We start from the raw sequence: 22629 nt of genomic DNA, 5'->3' as shown, positions 1-22629 counted from the left end.
TCATTACCTGATATTCATTCACCAAAGACATTCAAGCAACCATACTCTTGAGTGGCATTTACGTGTTTCTTTTTTAAAAAAAATGACCATATTTTCGTGGGTGTTTTTTGCATTATTAATCGAGTGTTATGTAAGTTTAGTCACATTTATTAAAAACTTAATTAAATCAGTCCAATAATATAAATGTTATTTCGATGAATATTCATTAATTTTTTTAAAACGACAGGTGAAACAATGTGCAGGAATGTCCACAGGTAATACCACGTTTGCATTTTTTGATGGTCCAATTTTATGCTCTTCATGGTGAAATATTTTCATACGCAATAGGTTTGCAGTATGTAGTTGTAATTGATGCCGGTTCAACGGGTAGCAGAGCGATTACTTACAAATTTAATGTGGATCATCTCAACAGACAATTGCAATTGAATAACAGAGAATCAGTGAAACAAATGACACCAGGTCTACATGAATTTTGGAATAATCCAATAGAGGTTGGTATTCAAATAAAAATTACGTACAATTCATAGACTAACTTTGAAAATAGGGAGGAAATCAAATACAAAAACTACTAGAACATGTGAAAGAAGATATACCAAAAGAAAACTTGGCAAGTACACAATTAATACTGCGTGCAACCGGTGGCATGAGAAAACTGAAAAACCCCAATCAAGCTGAAAATATTTTGAAAGAAGTTCGTAAGGTATTTTCAACATCTGGCTTTTACATCAATGGAAATTCGGCCGAAATCTTGGATGCTGTCGATGAAGGAATTTTTTCATGGTTTACCATTAACTTCTTATTAGGTGAGAAACTTGAGACTCACATTTGAGACAAAATAAAATATATTTTAAACACGATCATAGGTCTTTTGGGTAGTAAAAAAACGGTGGCCGCTTTGGATATGGGTAAAAAAAATTATCTTAAATATAAAAACATATGAGTAGCTGTGATTTCTCTTTAGGTGGCGCCAGTACGCAAGTGTCTTTCGCGATAGAAGATAAGCTCAAGAGGTATATTTTCAATGCAATATAACTAACAGTGTGTTCATAACATATACAAATAGCACTAAATAGTGTCGATATCTATACTATATCGGACCGATCGTTATCGATGCACTATATATGGAAGATATTTCCGCAAGACACCGTAACTCACGATCGACACTATTTAGTGCTATTTCTATCCATAATATAGGACACATTGATAACTAAGAACTAAAAAAAGCTTCAAAGCAAAGGAACTTTTCAAAATGGTAATTTTTTTTAGCAAAGTATCATCAGTATACGACCATGTATATTCTGTAGTAACACCAAATTATGAAAGCGATGTGTTTTCCCTCTCTTCCGAATTGGGATTGGATGTTCTTCTATATAAAGTGCTCAAATATGGTACGCCCAATGGGACAAGACATTTCAATAGCGTTTGTATGCGTCACAGTGTGAAATTAAGACGATTCTATTTAAATACTATGTTATTTACCGTAAGGTATGTACAGATATATAATTGTTTAAATAAATTAAGATTTTTAATCAGGAATTCTTTTCAAGTGGTGCGCCCAATCGAAACTTAACAATTGATTTCGATGCATGTATGGATGGTGTCAAAAAAGTAACATTGAATACGATTAATCCAAAACTTCACATAGAGAACCAGCGAATTTTTGCCTTCTCTGGTTTCGCCTATAAAATTCTGAGCATCGGTTTAATTGGTAAGTGTACAAATCAGAATATACGGTAATGCATGGGCAACGGTCGGTAAATGATGTCGGAGGATAGCTCGGGTGAGAGGGAAAAGAAGTTATTCGAACTTAAGCTCCACTGTGATCATGTATGATTACATCACTCGGAAACATACTTGCTACCAGTGCCAAGTCAAAATCGAAAATATTTCGCAGTTTATGGTATGTTTATCATTCTATTACTTCATCTAGATAGTGAAAAAGGCGGCAGACTAACCCTAAACGACATATTATCTAATACAAAAATCGTATGCAACACGAAAACGAAGGATCCATTCTTATGCTTACATTTAACGTACATTTATGTTCTTCTACATCATGCATATGGATTGAATTTGAGTACAAATATTGAAGTAAAATAACACTGGTTAATGTATGTTAAAGGATATATAACTTAATTTTCGTTTGATTTTTCAGTTTCGTCAAAATGTGAATGGTCATGTGGTTTCTTGGACTCTAGGTTGCGCCATCGATTTATTATTTGGCATTTCAAAGACAAAAAAATACACATCAAAATAATGGAAAATTAAATCTTTTGTAAAAACTATACACTAAATAAAAATGAACAAAATTATAAAGCATTTCATTTAAGAACTTGGCTCAGTACTCAAAATTTCGCGAAAATTTATGGCCAATACGCCCAATCATCTGTACAAGATTTGCTACAGACATGTCTCACGAATCGAAAAAATGTTCATACGAACAAACAGCTTTTATAGGACTTGCTCACAGAATAACGTTTTGTCACACGTGTAACTAATTTCACTATTTTTCTGTACAGATTTTGATCTTGCCACTCTAAAAACCGATTGTACGGAGAGATTTGCTTCATCACGTCGGTGGGCAGATCAGAATCGAAATGAAATGGACGACATTGAGTCTACACGATATGGTATATTGAGAGAATAAATTCATTTAAACCAGATGGCTTCATAATATCCAACCAAACCGCATCACAAAAAGAAGCATTTATATTGGTAAAACGAAAAGAAAAATGCTATTTTAAATACAAATGCAAGAATTATTTTATTCTTTTGGAACATTAAAAAAAATCCAATCACCCAATTAGCGTGCAATTTTATTTGTAAGGATTTTTTTCGGGGCGGCCAGATCCCCAGTACAGCAAAATTATCGATCATTTGAAGGCAGCGATTACCGAAGTTAAATGACGAAGTGGGCAATCCGAATTTGAGTGGCTTGAATCACTCGAGCATGCACAATATTTATTACAAGGGGCTTGGAACTTAAATAAAAAATTCAATTAAACACAGTTTTGTATGAATTTGGTATATTACAAATATTCGTGATAATCACGAATATTCACAGAAAGTGAAATTATTGTTCACTACTCAAAATGCACCAATATTCGTGAATATGCAAGATTTTTTAGCAATAAAAAATACATTCAAGCCCCTAGATTCATCATCTGCATTATTCAAATCAAAGGCAAGAAAAAAATGTTGATCGTTGAATTCTTAGAAGATTAATATTTGCAAAAACACCGCATAAACAAATAATTTAGTTACATTTCAAAATATTTTTTGGAATTGAAACATTGGTTTAAAAATAAAGTCACAGGTTGTATCTGTTTCAAATTTTTATGAAACTCGATTGGGTTTACTAATATTTGTTTTTGTAAATTTCAAATTTGTTGACGATCTCTGTCTAGAACATTGATTCTGTATGTGAATCAAAGGAAAAATATGAAAGACTACTTTCATTGTTTCATATCCTACCCGCCTGAAAAAACTCTCTTTTTCTATATTTCACCACGGCAGAAGCGCGGCGATTGTAATGGTTGTTCAATATTTGATACGCTTAATTTGCGGAGAGAGAAAGCAAGTTATACACATGGACGTAGATACAGATAATAACATTTTTTTTTTCAAACGACCATATTTCGGAGTTAAGTGGAGCAATTAATTTGGATGTTGAAATTTCTTATTTAAAAAAAATGAAATTTTTCCAAATGTCACTTATAACATAAGCAAATTGAGAGTAACTCAATATGGATTAATTGCGAAATCTAACGAAGAACCCGTAATAGTAAAGTTTTCCAGACGTTCCACACCAAGGACACGGTTATAAGTTTTAACAAACTTTATTATGTCGAATTATTGAGAATATTTCAATTACCATATGAACAGAAAAAATACTATACAGAAATAATACTAAAATAGTAATTTGAATGAAAAGACACGTATGGTACCATGATACGAGGGTCACTATTTAAGTTTTTTCAAAAACATATATAAGACAATGGGGTATCATCGAAAATGGTTTTATTGTTTTTCAAAATATTCGCCATGATGATCAATACACTTTTGCATTCGCTCGAACCATTTGTCATAGCATTCATGCCACTCCGAAAGTGATATCTCCAAAACGTGTGTTTTGAACGCATCAACTGCTTCTTCGGGCGATGAAAATCGTTGACCTCGCAGTTTATTCTTCACGCTCGGGAATAAAAAGAAATCGTTGGGTGCCAAATCAGGACTGTACGGCGGATGACCCATTAAATCGATCTTTTGACCGGTCAAATAATCGACTGTTTGATGAGATGTGTGAGAGCTCGCATTATCATGATGAAGAATTATTTTGCGACGGCGGTTGTTTTTTCTTATTTCATCAAACACTTCGGGCAAACAAATGGTGGTGTACCAATCAGAATTGACGGTCTTACGAGCCTCTAGTGGAACTGTTGCCACATGACCACTTATCGCGAAAAAACAGGCGACCATTTGCTTCGCAACACTTCGAGCTCGAACAACTTTTGTTGGGTTATCTTCACTTTGAAAGACCCATACAGTCGACTGCTGTTTAGTTTCGGGCTCATACGCGTAGATCCATGATTCGCCACCAGTGACGATAAAATACACGGATCTTGAAACACCACGATTGAATTTCTTGAGCATTTGTTTACACCAATCGACACGAGCCTTTTTTTGAGCGATTGTCAAATTATGTGGTATCCAACGAGAGCAAATCTTTCTGACAGCTAAATGTTCATGTAAAATCTTAAATACGCTGGTCGCACTAATGCCCAGGGATGCCTCAATCTCGTGATATGTTACATGACGATCTTCCATTATCATATTTCTGACAGCATCGATGTTTTCTGGTACAACAACTGATTTTGGACGACCTTCGCGGAACTCGTCGATGAGCGATAGGCGACCGCGCTTGAATTCGTTGTACCAATTATAAATTGTCCGAAGACTTGGTACTTCATCGCCAAAGGCCAAATGAAGTTGATCAAAACACTGTTGTTGTGATACACCCAATCGAAAGTGGAAAAAAATAATCGCTCGAAAATTTTCACGAGTAAAATTCATTTTTTGGCTGAGACGCAATTTACATGTTACGGTAAACAATACAAATAACGATCGAATGACAAAACGTTCTGAGAACGTTTATGCTACAAAATGTTAAACTTAACGAATATGACAATGGTTTGCATCGGGCAATACTAAAACATACATATTGAAGAAACTTAAATAGTCGCCTACGTACGTGTTAGCAACAACGTCTATTTAATTTTCAGAAAACTACGTTTTATATATCTTAAATACAGTAAATCTATCATTATTGGAAACTGTAATTGTGGCAATATCATATCTGCCATCTGTTTTTTCACACAAATATATGGTTTTATTGTACATTATATTATTATATTATGGAATGAATTATCATCGGAACAGTTGGTTCAATTAGTCTAGAAAAAAGAAATAAATTGAAAACAATTACGTCAAATATTTCATTTGGAATAGCGCTCTCAGACAGGCCACGTTAATAAAGCGATTAACAAAAGTTGAAGAATTTTATTGAATAGTATTTCAAAATGCAATTTATAAAACTATTTTTATTGATTGGATGCATTTCAATAACCGCCGTAAGCCATTTTCATTCGTTCGATGTGCGTCTTTATTTAATTAAAACATATTTAATTTTTCAGGCTGACCCAGATGCAGTGAATCAACTAAAGGAATATGTAAATTGGTTTGTGAAATATGGTGAAGGAAATCCAATTGAAACTAATGAACATGAAGTAACTTTATTTGATGAATGTCTTGGTACTACTGACAATGCGGTTATATGGAAAGGTACGACCAGTATCAATTTTATTCTTTATTATATCTTATTAGTGTTTTCCTATCAGCCCTCTTTGATGGTGTAGAAGTTGCTGTCAAATTCTTTACAAGAAGAGAAAATATGGACAACGAGGTTTCATCTTATAAGGCTTTGAATGCAATTGACAATGAAGATATTGAAAAATATGGAATTCCCAGAATTTATTACGTTGGAAAAATGTTCGGAACAAGTCCTGTTATTGTAATGACTCTGTTTGACGAAAGTTTATTTCGTCGGTGGAAAAAGCAAAATATGTACATCAGGACATATAGCAATTTACAAGTGTTTTTGCAATCGGTATGAAGCTCAAAAAATTGGACAGTTTTGAATTTGGACATTTGACCAGTCTTTTTTTTAAACAAAATTTAGGTTAAAGCGCTCCAATATATGCGAAGCAAAAGAGTTTTGCACAACGATATTAAGCCACAAAATATCTTTCTTCGTGGCAATAATGTTTTCGTTGGCGGTAAGCGCTTCTCACAGAATTGTATTTTGTCACACATGTAACTAATTCCACTATTTTTCTGTATAGATTTTGATCTTGCCACATTGAACGGTAAACAGGGTAAAGGTGGTACCCTTAAGTACGCCTCAGCACACAAATTTAATAATCAGAGTCGAACGGCAATGGACGATCTAGAGTCGTTAATTTATACATTTTTTCACATGGAAAGTATCTTTGTAGATATGCCATTTGGGTATATTGTATCAAACCAAACCGCCAAAGAAAATGAAGCTTTTATATTGGTAAAGCGAAAAATATGAATAGTAAATTTATGAATTTAATATATTTTATATTGAAAATTAACAATTCTTTAAGGAACAATGTGAACATTTTCAAAATTTTCCAATCACCCAAAAAGCGTGCAAATTTATTTGTAAGGATGAAATGCTATCTGGACGGTCCGTTCCCGCATATAAAGAAATCATTGGTCACTTGAAAGCGGCAATAAAAGAAGTGCAGGAGATCACTCGACAAACAGAATTTGAATGGATTACACCTCCACCGGCCGTTCCTTCACATCTATCAAAAGCACTTACCAAATCAACATCGGCGGCATCAGCACCCAAACCAAAACCGATGAAAACATATAATAAATCAATATCATCACCAGCAATAGTACACGAACAAGAAATAACACCACCCCGGAAATCCATATCAAATCTTTCAAGAGTGTTTAGTTTCGGAAAGTGTTTAGCTTCGGAATAGTTGATAATTTATTGCACAAAATAAATGGGCTCACTAATTGTTTTTCAATGATTAATAAAATTTGATGAAATTTAGAAACCAGTAATATTTTTTCGAAAAATACTATTTGGGATCATGATTGAGCTCTATATCCATTTGAAGATTCAATTTTTAAAATATAAAATTTCATATATTGTACCGTGATATCACATCCAATTCAAATTCTAAAAAAAATACAGGCCCCATGGGACCTTTGCTGATCATTAATAATCATGGTGTAAAAGTCAAAGACTATTTCAAATTTGAACAGAAATTTGAAATTGCATTAAAAATGGGAATTCAAATTTCTTGGAAATTATCATTTGAAGCGATCAAAAAGAAAGTATCAAAGGAAAGTATGGCTGTGTGTAAAGTCAATTAAACTGGTGGTGTCAGTGGTGGTCAGTTCGTTCATGTATTCGTTCGGTCGGTTGTTCTTTGTTCCTTTTTCAGCCGTATTTGGATGGTGTTATAGTAACCACCTCCCCCACCCCTCTCATAAATCGTGCTTTTCTTCGCGGTTCTATCCGTGCTACTTCTTGTGTGCTTTTTTTCCTCCTCGGTTGTTGTTATTCGTTTTCGTTTTTGTTCTTCTTTTGTTCATTTTTCACATGTACATCGGTGTGGCGAGTGAATAGAGTGGTAGTTATGACCATTTTGTATGTGTAATTTAACATAAATACAGGCGAAATGGTGAGCAAATGGTCAGTAATGAATAATCGTTTCGTGTGGAAAGTGGTTGCGGTCTTAAGAAACTACAACATACGGTCGTCGACTATGCTTAAATCTCGGCGCAACTGTATCTAACTGCACTATACTGGGCAGACCGATTGAGTGTAAATTTTAAGAGCACAAATAAACGAAAAAGAGACATTTTAACAGAGGGCCACTAAAATAGTCCAGATAGTAAATAAGCAAATCGAGTATATTTATATCGTAAATCACATTCAATTCAAGTGCGTAAAAGTTAGTGAAATCCAGAAAATTTAAAAATCAAAAATAAATAGAGGACGGGAGAGAGACATAGATAGAATATGCGGAATTTCGTTTGATGGCGTTGAACCTTAGGGCCGATTATACGAAAAAAGGAGACCGAAACAGCGAAATTCATGAATACAATATGGCAATTGAAAAAATACTCCACATTTCCATATGAAAATCGCCTATAAGTTCGCGTTTTCTTGGTGTGTAATGAGGTCAATTCAATGCTTGACGACTCGATTCACGGCAGGTGTGTGTGTGTGTGTGTGTTTTGTGTGTGCATTAAATGGGCAAACTGAAACTTAAACGAATGGAATTTTCGATGTTTTTATTTGGAACATTTACTATAACGAAAAACTGAAGCGATTTAAGCGACAAATAAAAGAAAAACAAAACCAAACACATTGAAAATAAAAGAAAGTTCGACAAATCAAAGTTCAAATTATCGAATATTGTGCAAATAAATCCTTGATAAATTGAGTGAAATTGAATGAAACATGAAAAGAAAATAGAGTGATAAAAGTATTAGTTTTGAACAAAGCGCGATTTAACTAAGTTTCAATGTGAAATTCCGGACCACGAAAAATTCGTCCTTTGCATTCTTTTCAATTTTTAATGTTGTTGTTGTTGTCGGTGAACGAGTCAAGCGAACACAATTTTCTTAATAAGAACAAAAATCGAATCAAAAACGAAAAGACAGCGAGATAGAGAGATAGAGAGAGAGAGAGAGAGAGAGAGAGAGAGAGAGAGAGAAATAAAGAAAATTAATTTGTAACATTATAGTCGTTGGTGAGAAATAGACAAAGACAGACATTACAATCCATTATACTATATAGATTATACACTTTTCATTATATTGCTCGCGATTTGTGCTCGATTAGCTCCCATTTCTCAATTGAGAAAAAAAAACCCGAATCATTCCATTTCTTGAGCGTCAAACCACCAGCATTCTCATTTTATCAATCAAACATTTGACCGTTTGCCGCAAACCAGATATTATGCAATTTTTTTTGAAAGTAGCGCAACAAGAACCAACAAGACCAAATTAAAACAAAAAAAAAAAAAATAGCAGAAAAATAGCACTAAACATACAAATTAAAATCAAACACATACACACGATTTTTTGAATATGGTAAATATATTGTTTTTTGTCTATCACACACACATATATATATAATACACGCACACATAAAAACCAGCAAATAGAAAATCTTTTTTTTTTTTGTTCATTCGTTGTTTAAAACAAAACGCACCACGTTAATTTACATATTTTGTTGTTGTTCGACGATTTTTGCCGCATTTTTCGCGTGATATTGTACGTCTGCAAAAGATGCAACTATTTATGTGTGACCTGCGCGTGTCTTCTTCTGTTAATCATTCTTGTGTATCTGATATGGCTCGCACTTCCAAACGTTGTTTTTTTTCTCGGCGTGCTCTATTTCTTTTTAACCAAATACCGGACATTATTAACCATCATAATAATGCATATTAGACACTGATTATGAAATGTTCGCTTTTTTTATTTATTTTAATCGAAAATACTGTGATGATGGTGCAATTTGAGGGACCGTGCAGTTTTTAATAACCGAAAAAAAACATCAATTCGAAAAGTGCAAAACATGAACTTTTTGATTCAATATATTATTTTTGCGATAGCAAAATGGAGATTTTCACTTGTATTACGTAATTATAACCTAAATACTGTTTGTAGTTTTTTTTTTTTCGTTCATTCGTTGTTGAAATGCAGCATATTATCATCGGATACGTCATTTGTGTTCGTCTTTTTTGGTGGTAATCACACCGAATTGAAAAGGTGTGGCTGCATTTCGCTGATCGCTTTCCATTTTGCTCAGGGCAAATCACACATGTGTAAATGTAGTGGAAATCATGACTTCCATTCGTTCTATAAGCTCAATCATGTACAAATTCATAATTTTAACGCTTTTTTGTGTTTTCAAAACGAGGCTAATTGACCACCACCTCGATCGAATTCCCTACATCTAAAACCTCCTTAATTTGCAAATTTTCCGTTTAAAGTTTTTGTTTCTCACCCGATCTCATAACAATTTTTTCTACAATTATTCGAAACTATGCCAAGTCCCAATTGAATTAAATCCCATTTCAATGTGTTTTTTTTTTTTTTTTTTTGAAAACAAATTTTGTTTCCATTTGAAAACGAAACAAAAAATAAAACTCAAACGAACCGCACAGGTTTCTGGCCCACAAAACAACCGTGAAGAGGCCGATGCACATGCTGAAACGAATCCGAACGTCAACACATCTGAAGTGGAGCAGGACGACGATATTGACGTTGATCAAGACGACGAACAAGACGTTGAATATACTGAAGACGATTCAAATAATAATCCAGACGGCGAACACTTAGAGGAAACGGATCGCAACGGCGATAATACTGCACGTAGTATGCCGAATGAAAATGCAATCAACGATGCACCAAATTCAACAAATGACGCTGATAATCACACATCAACTGGACATCACATGAAAAATAGTCCATCTGACGAAGAATTTTTTGCCGGACCGTCAACAGGTACCCTAGATTTTGATCACATCATTTTATCATGTATGCATTTCCATACGATTTCTTTCGCCGAAATTGGACATATCGCAAAGTGTTTACTAATTCGAGTTCGACCCCATTGCCTTTTTTTATAACCATTTTTGTTAAGAAGCGAGTATTTTGACATTCGTTCAATGAAAAATTGAATGTTTAACTGCAATTACAGGTGGTTATGGTCATCAATCCGATGGACATCCACGCGATAATATGAGTGAAATTTCATCACAAGCACCGGGTTTGATACGTTCAAAATCACGAACCGATATGAGCGGTGCGAGTAGCCGTTATCAAAATCTCTCATATTGGAAGGCGCGTCGTTTGATTTTTTATCGAAATGGTGATCCATTCTTTCCGGGCGTTGAGTATCGCTTTAAACCAGGTCGTGATGTGAATAGTCTAGAATCGTTGTTGGATAAAATATCACCGAAAATGGATTTACCGCGTGGTGAGTTTAACGCGTTTCTTCAACAATTTGATTCAATTATTATTGAGAAAATGCGAGTATTTTGACTTTGGTCCAATGAAAAACTGAATGCTCAACTGCAATTACAGGTGCTCGTTATGTATTCTCAATGGATGGTGATCGAAAGTATACATTAGACGAACTAGAAGATGGTGCCTCGTATGTACTTTCAAGTTTGAAGGTTTTCAAGGTAAGTGAACACGAATTTGTTTCGAAAAATGGCGAAAAGTGTTGGAATAATTTTGAAATAGGCAAAAATCCAATCGTATTGGGTGCTAGGTGGGTGTTTTATTAAATGTATGTTACTTATTTACCCTCATGTTTTAAATGAATGTGAGAGAAAATTACTTGAAACTTTTTAGACATGCATTTGTTTCGGAAGTCGTTTTTGGTTGAGAACAAAGTCAGTAAAACAACCATTGCGGTCATACTTTTTTTTTTCTTTCAGCCATTTTTCATTCCGTTCGTTTGTTTTTGCCATTGGAGAAACAAAAAGTTTCATTGTTTCCTTTGTATTTTGTCCCAACTTTCGAAGTTTTGACGGCAATTCATCAACAGTTATAAAGAAAAATGCGCTTTAAATTATATGCGCGACGATATCGTACAATCGTACTCACTCAAACTAAAATGAAAATCGTGATAAATTTACGCAAGACAAGCGATAAAGCCGCTTGTGTGCGTGTGTGCGTGTGTGTGCTGAGATGTTTGTCGCATTCTATTATCGATAGGTGGTGGTGATATGGCACGCAGACCCAAAAAATATTTATATTACCTACATTTAACCGACATTTTCAGGTCAACGGATCTAACCTTGAAACAAATCTAAGTGTGAAAACGCAAGCTTTTCAATCATATTTACATAACATAAAATAGAAAACATTTTGCACGCGAAAACTGAAAGCAACCAACGACACCGAGAGAGAGAAAGGCGATAAACCATCATCTGTATCGGTCCTTATTCGAACATTAAAATGAGAATAGCGCCGATTACACATGTGTGTACTCACTCTTTCTCGCTCACTTTCTTTACCAAACTGAGAAATCATTCATGTGAAATGTAGTTGGTCAACACGCAACGAAAACTGTGCGCTCCAAATGTAACGACGAAATGAAAGATGAAAAAAGAACGACACATTTATATATTCACTAAATTGTTTATGAAGCAATTCAAAGTTCTCCGTATGAAAGAGTTTTTATATTGGTTATAAATTTTTCCACAATTTTTCACATGTCGAGCTCCGCACACACACACACACATACACCAATAAATGGCCAAACGGGTAAAGAAATTGCAATCGTTTTTTTTTCTCGCAAAATAAAAACTTGTAGAAACATTTCGAACGACAATTAGACTTTTTTATAGTTCCACCAAAATGGCATTTTTCGTTTTTAATTTAATGAAATATTTTGGCGGTGATTTGTTTTCATCATATGAGCTGTAGCTATTATGCGAATTGTTATGACCTCATATTTATTTTTTAGTGCAGAGAGATCGCTGTCGATATTATATGTATATAAATTACATATTTATTATGCAAATAAAACGTCTAATTAATGGGGAGTTAGAGAGAGAGAGAGAGAGAAAGGTGGAGAGAGGGGGACTTCAATGTCAATTTATTTACCCCAAATGGTTTGAACGGGAAAAAAGCCATCTTTGATTCAAGCAACAAAAATCTACTACAACTGCACCTACTATAAAATCTAATGAGCAGGAAAAGATCAGTTACCGCATACTTATTGAAAATGAGTTGAATTTCATTCATCCTTTTTCCATATTGGTTGGAAATCTATTTTTATATTGGTCAGTAACTGGTAGCGCCATTTTGCATTTACTGCTTTCACGACAACAAAAATGAGTGAGAGAATGAAAAACACACACATCCGTGACATCGAACTGAATGAAATAGGTCAGTATGGTTAATTGTCGATGCAAATTACGCATTGTAAGGGAAGCGCTTATCTCGCGCACGGAACGTTATTCAAAAAGTCACGTGGAAAATAACGCGCAAACCAGAGTTCAATGCAAATCTGACCACCGAAACAGAAAGCACACCCATGCCAAGCAATATTCTTCGGTTTGTTTGTTTTGGTTTTCTTCTGTTTTTCTCTCTTTTCAAACGAAAAAGATTAATACTTCATATCCAATGACATACTTTAACTTTTTTGATTTGTATTACGATAATAAGGTAGTTAAGGTGTTATTATATCTGCTGAAAACAAGCTTGCGTCATGTTACATACAGAAATAATAACAGCAGAAAAACGCAGAGCACATACACCACATCGAAACAGGATCAAAGGGAAAAGTTTGTTTTTTTTCGTGAAAATAAAGTGTAATTGTTATGTGTGTTTGTTGTCGTTGTCGTCGTTATTCTTGGACAAAGAAAAAACAACAAAATAACAATACAAAAGATTAATTTGCAAGTTGCAGTCTGTATGGTTCTTATGATCGTTGTTGCAATTTTTTTTATTTCGTTATACAATCGAAAATGTGTCGTGTCGTGGTGATTGTTTTTATTTCGTTTTCTTCACTCGTCATGATATTATGAATGCGTTCCATCAGTTCAGCTCCTTTTGCACCATCCAACCATTCCGATTCCCCACACCACATATGCACGTTCCCATTTTTCATCGTTGTACAATAATTTGGAGCATGAATCGTTTAAATTTATAAAATATTTCAAATAACGCTATCACTGAGTTTTTATGTTGCGATCGTCGTCGTCATCGTGGTATGGCGCGTTTATTTCAAATGCCCAGCAAGACAATTAAATGCGAATTATGTCGTATTTTTCGTCGTATTAACTCCCCTTCTCTTTCTCTCTTTCTCTCTTTCTCTTTGTTTTCCCGCTTTCGATGATTCACCGTTTCTCTTTCCCTCTTCATTTTACCAATTTGCGACGCTATTGACTCGAAGACGAACGGTTTCTTCCATCACTGCTTCTTCGCAGTTGAAATCCGTGTGCTAAATCCAACCGAATCGAAGTTGAGTCACGAAAACGCAAACCCATCCACATTTCCACTTATTCACTTACAAATATTCCAATTGTTTTTGGCGTGGAGCTTTTTTGTTGATCGCGGACACGCGCGCTCTCTTGTTCAGCACATCGACTTCGTCGTCTTCTTTGAGCGGGCACACGCGCACACTCAGACACAGCTTTTCGCTCCATACACTTCACATTCCTTTCATGCATTCATTCTATCATCATTTTCAGTTTATGTTGTCTTTAATTTATGTTTAAATAAATGTATGTTTTTTTGTTTTGTTTGTTGGTCGATTGGTCGTTCGTTTGGCGTTTGTATATTCACGTGTCCCTTTTCCACTTTCTCGCTGTTCTGTGCATTTCGCCATTCTCGTCCTCACTCACCCTTTTGCCACCCGTTTGCTTGGATTTCGGTTGGTTTTTGAGCGTTTTGATTCTGTGGCACGATGTGCTTTGGCTATTTGCATGCATACACTTTTGCACATGTAATAATGAAGTGGATGGCGTTTCTTTCAACAATATAAACGACAAATGGACGGATTCATCGTTTGGTTACTTTTTTGATACTTTTTTTTCCCACCTTTTATTGCCTCATTTGCCGTTTTCATTTTCCTCCAATATTATGTGTGTGTGTGTGTGGTACGTTTTTTCTTCATTGTTGTTGCTACACATTCTCTCTTTCTTCTCTCTCTATATTCTATGATATTTTTTTGTGTATTGTCGCCTTCTTTACATTGTTTTCATTTCGATTCCATTTTACTGTCAGTTTGAAATGAGTACGCAATCATACAAGCAGCTGCTGTATGATTGTAAAGCATTTTAAATTTGTTTTTCACACTTTTCGTCCATTTCGCGTTCGCTCAAATCAGATCGAAATTAATTGATTGCATCGCCAATCAATGACCAGTCGATCTTTAAACCACCCAAATAAGGAAGGCAAACAACATCGAATTGACATTGGTCATTAAGCATATTCCGATAGTAATTATACCGTATCGTAATTGATTTGACGCGATAAAAATGTGTGATGTAATTAAATGAAATCACAGTGTATCAAAATATTATTCATTTTGTTGCCGAAAGGAAATCAAAATAAATCAGTAATTTTTCTTCTATACCCTTCACGGGGTGCAAAAATTAGCGATTTGAGAGCCTTTTGTGAATATACCAAATCTCAGTGTTTCCAAAAGTGTCAAATTGACTATTGTGTGCTGAAGCTGCTTCAATAAAACCAATTTCATAGAAAATGTAACCGTTTGAATGATCCTAACCATTTGATTAATAACAATTTGTTTGTGTTTTTCTTCATTCTGTGCATTTTACAGCCAGCAAGTTACGGTAAAAAGAACGGCATGTGGTATGCATCTCCAGGCAATCAAGGTAACGAAAGAATATCCGGATAGTTAAAATATATGTAATCAAGGTATGTTATTGTTTATCATTTGCCTCCAATATTATGCAATCAAGGTTGGGGCAACAAATCAGCCGCACGCAATTCATCCGTTTTAGATGCAGACATCACACCGACTGCTCCAAATGTCCTGAAACCAAGCGCGGGCCGTGTTATTCGAATTGTCAACAATTTGGATCACAATCAGCAGGTGAATTTCGGCGAAATATATAATTACAACAAATAACAAAATCAAAATATGACTCAAATTGGAGGGAAACAGAGTAAAATTGAGAAATCAAGAACGAAAAAAAAAACGAAAATTAAGGAAAATAATGGAAAAAAAGTTAGGGAAGAATGAAAGGAAATACTATGGGAAAGAAGAAATATTTGGAACAAATAAAATATAAAGGGAATATTTTGCGATTTGACACAGTTTGGGCAAACGGATGAGGGCAGGGCAAATGAAATAAATACAATAATCAACGATGCCATATATCACCTCGATTGAAGGCTACACCGTTTTAAAATCGATCAATTTCCGATAATATCAAATTGAGAGTTTCCATGGGTTCCGAAAATTAGCTGACATTTTCGATCGATCGTCTGAAAACAATGTAACGATTTTTCCGTATTTTAATGGTGTTTTTAACACGGAATTTTATGTTTTATTCATTATCTCTGTTCGCATTGAACGTATTTTGAAAAAGAATGAGTGAATATTACATTTCGAACAAAAAAAAACTACAGAGAAAAAAAGCGTGTGATTAATGCCATTATTCATTTGACTATTAACAATAAATACCAGCCAATTGTGATTTTATTAAACAAATATATCAATAGCAAACGACTTAATGCTCACTAATCTGAATTCGAGCGCACTCAATCGTCTCCTATATATATGTACAATGTACATGGGTATACATTGAAAAGTGTTGAATTGAATTGGCAGAGCTCAGCATGAGAAAGCATATATACTGGAACAAATTAATGAGAAATATATATATATATACAACAAAGATACTGCGCAAGAATTTAGTTGCTTATTTTTCTTTTTCTTTGCTTTCTTTTGTTCGAAGAAAAAAAAATCTACAGAATGTCCTTGGAGGCACGTTAGCCCATTCATAAATGTAATTACTCAATAATAATAAAACATCGGCAACACAATTTCCGCGCGGCAGATTTTCATTTGTTCACGTCCATACACTGAAATGCCATACAAATTGTCCGTATAGAGAGAAAGTGTCGTTTTGCCATTGCTGCTGCCACTGCTGGCACAACTCATTTTCAATCCAATATGTTTATGCACGTGTGTAAGTGGATATGGTGATACAACATTGCATGCTTTACTTTTAGCACATGGCCGTTCCACTGTATTGTGTGTTCCGCATCGATTTTTCGATACTGTGTTTTTCCTCTTCTTTCATTTACATTGTGTATCCCTTCATCGATCCTTACATACACAATATTACCTAACATAAAATACCATATTCGTGCGGCCGAAAGTGAAAACAAATGAACTCTGTCGAATGAAATATGATATCAATTGATCGTGAATTTGCACAAAAAAAAATAATAAGGCGAACAATAAAAAAGTGTTATCACGTCGAATTCCATTTTTAGATGCTCCTTCATCGATGATTCTATAAATAAAACTGTGTTTTAACATTTCAGTGTCGAGTTTTACTCAATTTACGAACGTCACAGCCATTTGAAGAGGTGCTAGAAGATTTGGGGCAAGTACTAAAAATGACGGGTGCTAAACGAATGTACACATCAATGCATGCCTCCCATGCAAATGAAGTGCGAAGCTTTTCTCAGCTGCGCAATGAATTTGCCGACATTGAAACATTTTATTTAGATTCAAGTGCAACAGCAATTGCTCCGATTGGATCGCCAATCAGACGATCACGATCACGTAATAATGTATCAACGGCAGCGGTGACAACAGCAGCTGCCACTGTTTTACACGATGAACCGGTTAAAGCGTCCGTTCGACAACGGGCCCGAAGCAAAAGTCGTCCGCGTGTATTGTATGCACCAGAAAATGAGATCGCACAACGAGGCAGTGCCGATTTTACTGCATTGGATATTGCCAAAGAAGATCCAATTAAATTAAATATACGAGGTTTACGACGCACGTTTTATCCACCAATACATCATCCACCTGTTGACAATACAGCGCCAGATAAAAAATTACAATTGCAATGGGTGCACGGCTATCGTGGATTGGATGTACGTAAAAATCTTTGGGTTTTACCATCCGGGGAATTGTTATATTTTGTTGCGGCCGTTGCTGTTTTATACGACAGAGATGAAGAAGCGCAACGACACTATACAGGACACACAGAAGATATTATGAGGTAATTGTTTAATCATTTGTTGAATCATCCAACTTGTGTAGTTTCTTTGAGTATTTGAACTTTAACAATGGCTTTGTGCGTGGTTTTTCCATATTAAGCAAGAGAGATGAATGAATGACAATGAAAATAGCATTTGTAGTAATTTTTTTTTTAAATGACACTTTGTGTTTGAATTTATATTTGAATGGCATTCAGCATGGATGTTCATCCTTCGCGTGAACTTGTTGCATCAGGTCAACGAGCTGGATCCGATCGAAAATCACAAGCGCACGTTCGAATTTGGAGTACTGAATCTCTTCAAACTTTATACGTATTTGGGATGGGAGAACTTAATGTTGGCGTCACCGCCGTTGGATTCTCTCAATTGGTAATTTGTTTGAACCTTTCGATAAAATTAATAATTTATTGAATCAAATATTTCACACCTTGAACCAGAGTATTGCTCAGCGCTGTTGCCATCCACAGCATATTAAAATATCTTGCTGAGAATGCGTCGTCCGTCGCATGCGAACGTACGTACCAGTTTATACATCACAGCGATCAAGAATGCATGCATTGTTCTCTTCACGATTATGTGACTCAAAACATTCAAACGATTGAATAGAGAACAATGCATGTATTGTTGTTCGCTGTGATTTATAAACTGCTACGTACCTTCGCATGCGACGGACGACGCATTCTCAGCAAGATATTTTGATGTGCTCTGGATGGCAGCAGCGCTGAGCAATACTCTGCCTTGAACACTTTTTCACATTTTATATTTACATTTTCTTCATTTTTTTGTGGCTTTTGCACGATTTTCTCTCTCTTTTTCGAGCTTATTTTTCTGAGAGACATTGAGAGTGTTATAGGCACCTCTTGTAAATAGAGCAGTTTTCTTGTAAATGCTGCTCACTCTTGTATTCAAGACGTGTGCGACACTGACACTCTGGTGCCAATAACACCATCTATGTTGAGAGAAAAACGCCCCCTCTAATACTGTATGTATTATGCAAGACGTTTATTCAATTCATTTGTTTTCATTGAAGAATGGCGGTAGTTATATATTGGCAGCCGATGCTAGTCCAGAGAGTGTTCTGTCGGTGTGGCAATGGCAATGGGGACATTTATTAGGAAAAGTTGCGGTAATTATTGATTCATTTCGCTTAATGTATATTCCATTGACACCTATTGTCGGATTACAAAGAAAAGTGTCGATTAGCGTTAAATTTATTACCTTAAAATGTGAATTTTTAAATTTGAACAACAAACAAAAACTTAAACGGAAAATTCTTTTAAACAAATTCGTTTTCTACATTCAGACGTTGCAAGAGAATTTATCGGGTGCGGTATTTCATCCGTTGGATGATAATTTGATAATAAGTCATGGACGTGGCCACTTATCATTTTGGCATCGTCGCAAAGATGGTTTCTTCGAACGAACGGATATTATAAAGCAGCCGTCGCGAACGCATGTGACAAGTGTTCAATTTGAACCGGATGGTGATGTGATCACGGCCGATACAGATGGTTTTATCACCATATACAGTGTTGATGCGGATGGTGCCTATTTCATTCGTATGGAATTTGAGGCGCATAGCAAAGGTATCAGCAGTTTAGTGATGTTATCAGAAGGTACTCTATTGTCGGGTGGTGAAAAAGATAGAAAAGTGGCCGCATGGGATTCATTACAAAACTATAAAAAAATTAAGGACACAAAACTACCAGAGTTAGCCGGTGGGGTGCGTACAATATATCCACAGCGACCGGGTCGAAATGATGGTAATATTTATGTTGGTACCACACGGAATAGCATTGTTGAAGGTTCATTGCAACGACGATTCAGTCAAGTGGTCTTTGGCCATGGTAGACAATTGCTCGGTTTGGCCGTTCATCCCGAGGAGGAGATCTTTGCAACGGCCGGTTGCGATAAAAATATCGCTTTATGGCGACGACAAAAACTTTTATGGACATGTCATTCGGGCTACGAATGCGTATCGTTGGCTTTCCATCCATTTGGTTCAGCATTAGCGGTGGGCAGCACTGAGGGACATTTACTTATTTTGAACGCTGAAAATGGCACCACCATGATCACACTCAGAGTTTGTGGTTCACCATTGAATTGCATCAGTTACAATCAAGGTGAATTTAGACATGATTTAGAGAATATTATTGTAATTTTTGGTTTTCAATCCATTTTTAGTTGGCGATATGATAGCGTTGGGGTCGCAAAATGGATGTATCTACCTGTTTCGTGTATCAAGAGATGGATTTTCTTACAAAAAATTAAACAAAATTCGTGGCACACAACCATTACAGCATGTCGATTGGAGCATGGACGGATTCTTTTTGCAAACGGTTACCGTTGATTTTGATTTACTTTTCTGTAAGTATCGTTAACAGCTTTCTGTTTGAAAAATAGCACACAACTAATGATGCTCTTCATTTACTTTACTTATTTTAAAAATATACTTTTAGGGGATGTTCGAAGTTTGTCGCCCGAACGAAGTCCAATTGCAATGAAGGATATAAAATGGTTATCACAAAATTCGACCGTTGGCTTTTTGGTGGCTGGCATGTGGAACAATCGATACTATTCGAATTCATCGACAACAATAACTACATGCAATCGAGCTTCTGGACACGATATGCTGGCGTCTGGCGATGCTGAAGGCTATATTCGACTATTCAGGTATGAATTTTCAAACAAAATTCGTCAAAGAGAAAAATAAACGAATCTAATTCAATACAAAAAAGATCAATTTGACTTAACCAACCTACTTTTCTTCACTGCCATCTTCCAGATACCCGTGCATAAGCAATCGCAGTGAATATCATGAGATAAAAGCGTATTCGGGTGCAATTGGTTGTCTGCGTTTTCTTTACGGTGACAATTCACTAGTTACAGTTGGTGGAACTGATGCATCTCTAATGGTCTGGGATCTAATTGAAGAATAACCTCGGTGGGCGCCGTGGCGCAGTTCATTTGTAGAGCCACAGCAGCACACACAAACTGTTCTAGAATCACAACGTTCATTTATAGCATCTCCCGTATGTACCGATAATCTAATGCCAAACAAATGGAATACCAGAACCGAGCGACGAGTAAGTGTACAAAAATGTCAAATGAAATGATACCATATCGAATTTTGCTATACTTGTTTTATTTTGTTTTTAAAAAAAATTTCAGGACAGTTCACCAACGATAATGCATATGGAAAGAGAGAGACATCGAAATCAACGTGACAGAGGCTTCAATTATGTAGATCATAGAATATTTTCACCAAATGATTCATTTTCCATAGTTGACTTTGATTGATTTCCAACCATTTAAATCAAATGCAAATGTGTGCCATGAATTCGATTGAGATTTTCCACAAAAATTGATTGATATTATTCTCTCTCACACACTCTCTCTTTGTCTCTAACGAAAGTGTTTTTTTGAGCTTGAATTAATAGATGAAGAAATTGCCCGTTCTTCGGTAAATCAACCATAAATAAGTAAATGACTCTTCCGAATGTGTGTGATTAGGCGCACTTTTTGCACATTAAATTTGAATATCGTTGACCTTGCCCAAAAAAACCCAGTGACATTCATCCAGAATTGATTTTTTTTCTCCAGTTGAATGAAAAAGATTTTTTACAGTTAAAATACATATATAGAAACCAATGATACCGTTGACGCCATTTCATCAAATCATTACCATTTTGAAAGCGAGTGATGAAGTCGATGATTAAAATAATGTTAGTTATTTTCACATATTTGAATAATATTTTGCAGAGCTTCAGAAAAATTTTGCCTCTTTTCTATTCATATTACATCGCTGTCAGCTTCCACCAAAACAGATTTCGTTTTTTCCAAACACAAACACTTTTATAAGAAAAGCAATCATTTTTTTCTTCCCTGAATGTATTTCTATTCAAAGAAAGGTGAACGTAGAATAACACATTTCTCTTCAACTAACATGAAATTTGTCCATTTCAAATAAGAATGCTTTTCCATTTACGTACGAAACAAGTGCCTTCGAATCGTTACATTCCTTCCGGAATACCATTTTTGAGAGAGCAACTTTTTTTCCATTTGAAAATTGTGCTTCCGACACACATAGTCACAAATTCAACATTTTTCCATTTTCTTTTGACATTATGTCCGCCGATTTTTGTTCTACCTCTCATATTCACCCAATTTTATATCACAATGGCACCTTCAGATCAACCTTATAAAAAGCGGATTAAAAATAGGAAACACACACACACACACACAGTTTACTGAACTCATTTCAAGTTATATTAAAGAAGAACCCGAAGAAGGAGTAGACAAATTAAAATCAATTATTATTATACAAGATAAAAAATCTAGTGTTTAAGATAAGCTGTGGACCATTTCCTATGTCTATAGCGCTCTAATCACATACCATAAACTGTTTCATTGAAAAACAGTAACGATGCATTTTTAACAAAATCAAACTTCCATACAGTGAAATACAATTGCAAATAAAACATTTTCTTTCCTTTCTTTTCCCTTGGAATTTAAATTTTGGTTCTGTTTTGTTGTTATTGTTAAAGGAAAAAAAGAAAGAAAAAACAGAAAACCAAAACATTCCTTCCGGACGGGAGAAATTACGTAGAACATACAACAACCTCTCTCGCACCTTGTCTCACCACTGTAAACTTTTGTTTAAATTTGATCAAAATAAAAATGAACTTTATCGGAATCACAAATGATTTAAATCGTTTTATTTCTGATTTTACTCATATCAATGCTCTTTTTATGCTCATGTTTGAGATTCAA

At 35.1% G+C, this 22629-nt stretch overlaps 3 protein-coding genes across 6 annotated transcripts; all 3 read left to right on the top strand.

Moving 5' to 3' along the window:
• The first annotated feature begins 18 nt into the window (after positions 1-18).
• Positions 19-2289, top strand: LOC116345895 (ectonucleoside triphosphate diphosphohydrolase 5-like). Its single transcript, XM_031775632.1, has 10 exons — positions 19-130; positions 227-254; positions 328-491; positions 545-803; positions 864-905; positions 962-1010; positions 1267-1485; positions 1548-1708; positions 1931-2091; positions 2156-2289. Exons 1-10 carry the CDS (start codon positions 83-85, stop codon positions 2255-2257), a joined length of 1233 nt encoding a protein of 410 aa, XP_031631492.1. The 5' UTR covers positions 19-82; the 3' UTR covers positions 2258-2289.
• A 3198-nt stretch (positions 2290-5487) lies between these two features.
• Positions 5488-7164, top strand: LOC116345816. Its single transcript, XM_031775508.1, has 6 exons — positions 5488-5630; positions 5694-5841; positions 5898-6166; positions 6239-6335; positions 6402-6616; positions 6690-7164. Exons 1-6 carry the CDS (start codon positions 5580-5582, stop codon positions 7077-7079), a joined length of 1170 nt encoding a protein of 389 aa, XP_031631368.1. The 5' UTR covers positions 5488-5579; the 3' UTR covers positions 7080-7164.
• A 657-nt stretch (positions 7165-7821) lies between these two features.
• Positions 7822-22559, top strand: LOC116345892 (echinoderm microtubule-associated protein-like CG42247). 4 transcript variants are annotated; one of them, XM_031775627.1, is made up of 14 exons: positions 7822-9210; positions 10290-10629; positions 10826-11104; positions 11212-11312; positions 15431-15485; positions 15573-15706; positions 17170-17858; positions 18054-18225; positions 18887-18982; positions 19160-19979; positions 20041-20223; positions 20316-20529; positions 20642-20942; positions 21028-22559. In XM_031775627.1, the coding sequence occupies exons 1-13, from the start codon at positions 9208-9210 to the stop codon at positions 20793-20795; spliced, it is 3240 nt and encodes a 1079-aa protein (XP_031631487.1). In that variant the 5' UTR covers positions 7822-9207; the 3' UTR covers positions 20796-20942; positions 21028-22559. The 4 variants fall into 4 exon arrangements, with proteins under 4 accessions (XP_031631487.1, XP_031631489.1, XP_031631488.1 ...); XM_031775629.1 differs by lacking the exons at positions 7822-9210; positions 10290-10629; positions 10826-11104; positions 11212-11312 and adding an exon at positions 14894-15134; XM_031775628.1 differs by lacking the exons at positions 7822-9210; positions 10290-10629; positions 10826-11104; positions 11212-11312 and adding an exon at positions 14894-15205.
• Positions 22560-22629: the final 70 nt, after the last annotated feature.

This window comes from Contarinia nasturtii, unplaced genomic scaffold (assembly GCF_009176525.2).
Source record: "Contarinia nasturtii isolate CC-2019 unplaced genomic scaffold, AAFC_CNas_1.1 Cnas_scaffold_1371, whole genome shotgun sequence".
Lineage (NCBI taxonomy): Eukaryota > Metazoa > Arthropoda > Insecta > Diptera > Cecidomyiidae > Contarinia > Contarinia nasturtii.
The sequence above is the reverse complement of the archived record's forward strand: the minus strand, read 5'-3'. Positions and strand labels throughout refer to the sequence as shown.